Genomic DNA, 9,012 nt, shown 5'->3' with positions numbered 1-9,012 from the left:
GGCTTGTGCGGGTGGCACATAAAAGACACCATTTCGAGCGTGGCCGTTTTCGTGCGGGTGACACGTAAAAGCACCCACTACACTCTCTGAGTGGTTGGCGTTAGGAAGGGCATCCAGCTGTAGAAACTCTGCCAAATCAGACTGGAGCCTGGTGTTGCCATCCGGTTTCACCAGTCCTCAGTCAAATCGTCCAACCCATGCTAGCATGGAAAGCGGACGTTAAACGATGATGATGATGATGATATATATATATATATATATATGCGCAGCAATATTGCATTGTATTGGTGTTTGCATATTGGACCATCCTACTGCTTCTATTTAATTTCATCCATACCTTATACATTGTTGTTGAGTGTACTTTACTTTATCATATCATGTTGTCATTCATTTAAATATATGTGTATGTGTGTTTATACACACACACTCATACATACATACATGTATACACACACACACACACACACACACACACATATATATATATATATATATACACATGCACACACACATTTTACACTAGCTATATTCTGAGTTCATTGTCTTTTGTATATTATAGCAAATGATGACATATTAATATCCTCCATACAGGGGGCAAAAATACATATAATTGTGATTAATGGTGATTCATTCTATTAGTGAGGGAGACATTTATTTCATAAACAATCAATGCAACTGTATCTTGAATCATCAATGTTGATAGCTTTAAGCAGTAATCTTCTTTCTGACGTCTTGTTGTTCCTGTCTGCTCCGCTTGGTTGTTATTAATACTCTTTTATGATATGTCATGTCAGTGATATTTCTTTTGTTTTGTTGTTTTTTTTTGTTGTTTTGTTTTGTTTTGTTGTAATCATTATCCTCATCATCGTCTTTTCCCTTCTTAATGTGATGATCATCCTTCTCATTACCACGATCGACATCATAAATATCATCACTCCAATAATAATAATAATGATGATAATCATCATCATCATCATCGTTTAATGTCCGCTTTCCATGCTAGCATGGGTTGGATGATTTGACTGAGGACTGGTGAACCAGATGGCTACACCAGGCTCCAATCTGATCTGGCAGATTAACCCATTAAAAGCTTTGGTTACAAATGTAATGAAGTGAAAGTCACAAAATGTGAACAGATAACTTCTCTGGTGGTCTTATGGAACTATAATAAACTCACTGTTCCACCCTCACAAAATTCAAACAATTCCACATTTTAGTTTTGTTAATAATCATAAATTTTTCTCTCTTCTTCAGTGAATTTTCATCAGTAGCTTCGGACATTCCATATTTTTTGACTCCACAGTATTATGATCCTAACAGTAATTCTGATCATCTACATTTAATCATCTGTGTCCATGGTTTGGATGGTAAGTTAATACGTCTTTCATAATCTTTGTTAAGCAGTCTTCGGTAATCAACTGTAATGTGATTTAAAGATTTTTTCCCCTCTAAATTTCACTAGTTTTTTTAACCATCTTATTGCTTTATTGGTGATTTATCAATCTAGACTTAGATAAGTCATAGATAAAATGATAATTGGATGAAATGCTAGCTAAATATTATATTAAACATGTTTTCTATAATTCATTGAATTGTTGCAGTGACACCAACAACTGAATAATCTACCCTAGGTACATGCTGTATATTGTAATCCAGGAACGATTTGAACATCATACAATGGGATTCGAAAGCAGTTGTTAGTTGTAGTCTTCTCTTGTCTAAAATAGCAATTGTTAGTTGTCTTGGTCATAAAACATCAGTAACATGATCTCAACCTGATCCTTCATTTTGTGGTCCTCCATCATATTATTTTTTCCTCTAGGCACAAGGCCAGAAATTTTGGGGCGGGAGTCAGTCGATTAGATTGACCCCAGTATACAACTAGTACTTAATTTACCGACCCTGAAAGGATGAAAGGCAAAGTTGACCTTGGCAGAATTTGAACTCAGAGTGTAAAGACAGACAAAATATCACAAAGCATTTTGCCTGGCATGCTAACGTTTCTGCTAGCTCACCACCTGGCCCATATTAACTGGGAAAAATGTGATTCTAAATCCAGTCAATAGAGCATATAGGATATTTTCTAGAATATGAACATGTTCTGGAAGAACATATCAAACTACATTTTAAAAGCTGATTTGTTCACAATAAAATGGATTCTGTCAAATTGTTGATTTATGCAATGTACTCAGCTGTATTAGGGTTTAACCATTTAGGTTTATTAAAATAAGCTTCCATAAGGTACTAATATTGATTTAATTGATTCTGTTCCTTTGGTCATAAGAAATCTTTATCATTTACATAGCAATAGTAGCATTAAAATTTAAAGTTGCCATTCTTTTACCAGGAAATAATACGAAACTATCAAAATTGCAATGACATTATGACAGAGTATAATTTTTCTGATATTTAGGTAACAGTTCTGATTTACGATTGGTTCGTACATATATTGAAATGGCTTTACCTGGACATCGGATAGAATTTGTTATGTCTGAGCGCAATCAAGTAAGACTCTTTTTGTTTTATATCAGTTCCTTCATTTAGCATATAATTACATAAATATGGCTGTGTGATAATAACTTTGTTTACCAACCACATGCTTCTGGGTTCAGTTCCACTGTATGGCACCTGGGAAGTGTCTTCTACTACAGTCCTGTGTTGAACAAAGCTTTGTGAGTGGAATTGGTTAACAGAAACTGAAAGGAGCCTGCCATGGATGTATGTATGATTGTAACTCTCATGTAAGGAGTGATATTCATTTCCAATATTCTGTGAAAACATGTTTGGCCATAGGTAAATATTACCTTGCTTGGAAACAGGTATGGTTTGGTAACAGGAAGAGCATCTGGTCATAGAAAATCTGCCTCAGTAAACTCTGTCTGACCCATGCAAGCATGGAAAAGTGAACATTAAATGATGATGATGATTTGTATAACTGACAAAAGTGTTATCATGTAAAAAACAGCATTTTTTTGATGAGACACTGTATCAAAATGAAGAGTTTTTTTTTTTTTTTCTGGTCACAAAATCTTGAATGAAAATATATAATCTGGTTTATCACATTTGTTTTGCTACTCTGAAAATATGTCTATCAGGGCTAAACGCCATTACTAATAGCAGCTTAGACAATGAAAGACATACATATAATGTAGTTGGCACATGGCTCAGTGGCTAGAGCGTCGGACTCACAATCGTGAGGTAGTGAGTTCAATACCCAGACTGGGCTGTGTATTGTGTTCTTGAGCAAGACACTTTATTTCACATTGCTTCAGTTCATTCAGCTGTAGAAATGAGTTGCAACGTCACTGGTGCCAAGCTGTATCGGCGTTTGCCTTTCCCTTGGATAACATCAGTGGCATGGAGAGGGGGGGGGCTGGTCTACATGGGTGACTGCTGGTCTTCCGTAAGCAACCTTGCCTGGACTTGTGCTTCAGAGGGTAACTTTCTAGATGCTGTCTCGTGGTCATTCATGACTGAAGGGGGTCTTTATCCTTTAGACTAGACACATGATATATAATTAATAAAATGGTCTGGGAATGTCTGGATTACTTGTGATCATAGGTCTGCTTAACCAGCTTTGACCTTGGGCTAAACAACAACACTATTTTGGAAACAAGCATAGCTGATGACTGCAGTCTTCTGCAACTTACATACTTCTAGTTAACACATTCAATGCCCCACACACAAATATCCATACATAAGGAACCTTGTGCTGGTGCCATGTAAAAGGCACTGGTGATGGTGCCATGTAAAAAAAAAACATTCAGTACACTTTGTGAAATGGTTGGCACTAGGACGGGCATCCAGCTATAGAAATCAAACCAAAACAGACTATGGAACCTGCTGCACTCCTTGGTCTTACCAGTTCCTGTTAAGCTACCCAGCCCATGCCAGCATGGAAAACAGACATTAAATGATGATGATGATGATGATGATACATGTTCCTCATCTCCAACATATTGATAAAAAGTGATGACTACTTCGATTTTATTTACTATGAATTGATACTGGCAGCTATTTCTCACTGATATAGACTAAAGCAAAGTATACACAATGTACTAATAGTTGGAACATTTAAATCACTGAGTCCAGGTGGCTACATTTTCTTCTCTCTAATACATGCTTGTGATAAAAATATGTCAATAAAACTAATTTTCTATAAATTCATTATAAATGTAAATAAGGGACAGATACATTTAAATAGCAAAAAGGAAAAAGTGAGAGTCTGATTGAATCTATGACAATTGATTTAGAGCAAGGTGAACTGTTTTATTCAGCCATTTTGTTATAAGAAATTACTGTTTTGATAAAATTACTGTTTTGATAAAATTACTGTTTTTTAATAACAATAAAAGTTTTAAGATCAATTATGTATGTGTGTGCTTGTACATGTGTGCCCAAGTGTATTTGTACATGCAAGCATGTATATATGTTTGTATGTATGCCTGTTAACAGTAATTGTGTCATTTAGCCCTACATTCCAGAATTAAGTGCTAAATTAATAGTTCCAGTAAGATTGCCACTATATAGGATCTTAAGCCGGTGGGAGCTATTACTTTCGAACACCAGGGATTTGCAGGTCTATATTTAAGAGATGAGGAATTATGTACATTATTTACATTTGACGGATATTTGACTTCATTTTCTTTGTTGTTAACACAACGTTTCAGCCGATATATCCTCCAGCCTTCATCAGGTGTTTTGGGGAAATTTTGAACCTGGGTTCTCATTCCTAAGGTATTTTTCAATGTTATTATTATTATTGTTATTATTATTATTATTATTCTGGTCACTGCCTGGAATTGAACTTGAAATCTTGGGTTAGTAGCCCACACTCTTAACCACGTGGTGGTTAAGGCAGGAGGGAATATTGGCCAAAACGTTGATGAAGGCTGGAGGGTATATCAACCGAAACGTTGTGTTAACAACAAACAAGATGAGGACAAATATCCATCAAATGTAAATAATGTAAATAATGTACTAGGGATTTAATAATAAATTTAATGGAAAAGCAAAAAATAAAGTTACTACTTGTTAGACTTTATGTTACAGTTGTTTTTAAAATAGCTTCAGGAGTTTCTTAAGTTTTAATTTGTCTTAATCCATCTCAAACAGACTTTTAAAACATAAATAAATGAATGTTATTTGTTAAGTCTATTATTCTAGTCTTGGCTTCCATATAATGCTATTGTCTATGACTTTTACAGACAGACACATTTGCTGATTTTGAGTTGATGACAACAAGATTAGTGAATGAAATTCTTTGCTATGTCCACATGTATGATTTACGGCCACCATCCAGAATCAGGTAATAATTAAACACTTCTACACAAGTTTCACATCTATTCAGATTTTTTTTTTTTTTCCTTTTGATACATTCTTTAACCCTTTGCTTGTCCAAAGCATTTTCATAAGTTTATCTTAACCTTTTAGCATTCAAATTACTCTATCAAATGTAATGCTTATTTATTAACATTGCTTTGCATTAACCAGGCATTGTATTGTAATTTTAAAATTTCAGTGATATAATTGTTTAGTTTTAGAATAACATTGTGGGGTAATTGTAAGAAGCAGGTAAAATATTTGGGTTGGGTATGATAGATTTAAATGCTTAAAGAATTAGACCTCCCCCCATGTTTATTTTCCGACTTTCTGTTAGCCCTTGTTTTATACATTCTGAGTAATCTAAAGTTCTCTTTTCATAAGTCACAAGTTACTTTGGTGGTTGAAAAAAAAGGGCGGGGGGATATGTATTTCATATATGTCTGAGTGGTTGGCGTTAGGAAGGGCATCCAGCTGTAGAAACTCTGCCAAATTAGATTGGAGCCTGGTGTTGCCATCCGGTTTCACCAGTCCTCAGTCAAATCGTCCAACCCATGCTAGCATGGAAAGCGGACGTTAAACGATGATGATGATGATGATGATGTTCCATGGATACCAGGGTAATATATCCTTTGTGTCACATGTGATACACAGGACAAGCAAAGGGTTAAGAATGTGTATTATGTCTCTGTCAAAACTGTTAATAACCTCAGCGCACTGATATACTGGATTGTACTGAGAGAAGAACCACTTGGCTGAGTGGACCCACTCCAGTCTCTGGTCCACAGGTCTGCTGTCTTCCCCCCATGTTTTCTGTTGCTACTATAATGACCTCTGCTCTTTGGAGCTTGTTGGTCATATACCCCCATCACTCTTGTATTCCCAGCTCACTCATCTCTCCACCTCTCAGCATCCTTGGTGCATCCAGTCACCCTTTCTCACACTAAGCATTACATCCAATCCTTTATACCCAGAACATTAATCTTCTGGAATCTCCTCCTGATTCATGTCTCTCCTTCTTGGGTGGGTGGAGGGTGGGGGTTGACCTATGACAAATGAAGCATTAATGATATCAATTTCCTCAATCTTGGCAGTTCTGTAAGGGTTGTGGTCTCTAGCCCTTCCCCTTCCTCCAGGCTTAGCAAATAAAAAAAGAAAAAAAAACACAAAGCGAGAGAGAAATAGTAATGTTAAACTGTCACAATTAAGAGAATCTTAGTTTAGGAGTCTCTTCACATGCCTTTGTAGTGGGTGTTGGGAGTGAAGTTAAAATATGTACCAGTAATCTGCTAAGGCTTACCCAGTTACGTAATGGCTGATACTCACTCCATGAAGAGTCAAAAGAAGGTTGTATTCAAATAGTCAATGAAAGAAGGGGAGAAGTGCAAAAAATTTGATTGCTTTTTCCTTAGTGTTAACATTCATCTTGTCATTGTCACCTCCACCACCACTGCCACCACCACTAGTCCCTTGTCATTATTCATCCATTATTATATATCTCATTCATGCTGTGTCACTATCATTTTGTCATAAAGCTGTTGTTTTCCATAATCATTTATCACTATCAGTATTATTGTTGCTTCTGTTCTCAGTCTCATTACTATAGTGAGGAGGAAGAGGAGGAGGAGTATGCTCACCTCTCTGAACACCACCACAAATAATAACTGCTAAAAATTGCAGCTAAAATTCCCCCCACCGAAAAACAAAACAAAAAAAGCACAAACATTCTGCCATCTTGAAAAAGGAAACAACACATTAGATATTGTCTCATGTGACCATAAAAAGACATGATGGTCACAACTAGATTACCTTTGATTTGGGTTAACCATATTTGTCATAATGATCTGTGGATTACGTCTAATTAATTGACTACCTGTGTACCATAGGTGTGCATGGTCTGTGGATAACTTTTATGAGAATTATCGTCTAACTGTGAATATGAAATACTATTTTTCAAGTGTATCTACTTGGGCAAACTAGATCAATATCAATGTGATGTTTGTTCTGTGACAGGTGTTTGACTTGGAGCAGTCAGGGGCTCAATCCTTTCTGTTCATTATTTCTCACTATCTCCACCTGCAGCAGAATGTACACCAACAAGAGATGGTTGCTTCCATAGCTTAATTCTATGTTATTGGGTATACCTCATCTTAGGCTCCTCATCCATACTCTTCCATCTATGGGTCCCATCTGTGGGTTAAATAGATTTTCGTAAGGGCAGATTGAGCTCTTTAGCTGCAGTGAAAGTAATCAATGTTGGAAAAGGAGAACTCCAAAATTAATACCCTCTTTCAACGTGCTCTAAAGCCAGCACAGAAGAGTATGGCGGATGAAACTAACATGAAATATGTCCAATAACACTGACAAGTCCTTTAACCCCTTGGGGGTTGTTAGAGCACTGTAGCCATGCAGCGTATCTAGGGCAAGAAAGCTTGACAGAGCCCATCCCTCTCCAGGCTAAACTCATTTTTACAGCTGAGTGGACTGGAGCAATGTGAAATGAAGTGTTTTGCTCAAGAACACAACGGTCCAGGAATTGAAATCACAATCTTATAGTTGTGAGTCCAACACCCTAACCACTAAGCCGTGTGCCTCCACTCAACATAGATTCATACTATGAAAGCAACTATTTCATGCTGGGGCACATTCTGTTGCAGGTAGAGATAATGGGAAATGATGAGCAGAATCGAATGTAGTTGCTAAAGCTGCTAGAAACATTAGCTATACTACATTCTCTTCATACTTATTGTTTCAAGATTAAAAAACAAAGAGGGACACATTAGATAAAGTAGTCCTACTTACACTGTATCTGATGAGATATTCACAGTTGAACCACCTTTGTCAGAGATCTACTCAATCAGACCTCGCTTTGGGCTAAACAACATCAAAGGTCAATCCTCTGTCAAAGTAGAGAATTTTCTACTAAACCAGGACTAAATTGGGACTAAACTGACATCTAAACCATTTATCAAGATATATTATTAAAATGACATTTAAAAAAAGAAAAAAGAAACCCAGCCCAAATGGCTATTGTTGGTAATATATGTGATGTTTCATTGTTTTTTTTAATTTTCTTCATTTCTTTTTTACAGTTTTATTGGTCACTCTTTAGGAAATATCATCATCCGTTCTGCCTTGTCTCGATCTGACATTTCGCATCTTCTTCCCATGATGCACACATTCCTCTCCTTATCTGGCCCACACTTAGGCACCCTGTACAATAGCAGTGGACTGGTCAACATGGGTAAGTGACATTTCAAACAAACTCTAGTTTCATTCTGTCTCAGTCCCAGTGCATAGCATCTTGGGCAAATGTCTTCAACAATAGCCTTGGGTTCAACCAAAGCCTTATCAGTGGATTTGATAGACAAAAACTGAAAGAAGTCCATTGTTTATGTGTGTGTGCATGCGTGTGCACCTCCTTGCTTGACATTGTGCCATAATTGTAAACGAGTGTCACCATTATACAAGTTGGTGTCTTTAGTTTCCAATTTACTGTGAAAATGTCCATTCATGGGAAAATATTACCTTGTTTGTAAACAAATGAGGGTTGGCAACAAGAAGGGCATTCAGCTGTAGAAATTCTGCCTCAATAAATTCTGTCAGACCCATGCAAAAGTGGATGTTAAAATAGTGATGGTGATGATGTATATATATGTGTGTGTGTGTGTGTATATGTATATGTATATA

General features: G+C 36.5%; 1 protein-coding gene across 1 annotated transcript in view; it reads left to right on the top strand.

Annotated features, from left to right (window-relative positions):
- Window positions 1–9,012, top strand: part of LOC106874649 (protein FAM135A) — a 303,488-nt gene that overhangs the window by 285,372 nt on the left and 9,104 nt on the right. The window contains exons 19-22 of the mRNA XM_052969428.1: window positions 1,255–1,367; window positions 2,414–2,505; window positions 5,208–5,308; window positions 8,415–8,566. Of these exons, the coding sequence (XP_052825388.1) occupies window positions 1,255–1,367; window positions 2,414–2,505; window positions 5,208–5,308; window positions 8,415–8,566 (458 nt within the window). The remainder of the gene's footprint in view (window positions 1–1,254; window positions 1,368–2,413; window positions 2,506–5,207; window positions 5,309–8,414; window positions 8,567–9,012) is intronic.

This window comes from Octopus bimaculoides, chromosome 7, assembly GCF_001194135.2.
Source record: "Octopus bimaculoides isolate UCB-OBI-ISO-001 chromosome 7, ASM119413v2, whole genome shotgun sequence".
In the NCBI taxonomy this organism is placed as follows: domain Eukaryota; kingdom Metazoa; phylum Mollusca; class Cephalopoda; order Octopoda; family Octopodidae; genus Octopus; species Octopus bimaculoides.
The sequence above is the reverse complement of the archived record's forward strand: the minus strand, read 5'-3'. Positions and strand labels throughout refer to the sequence as shown.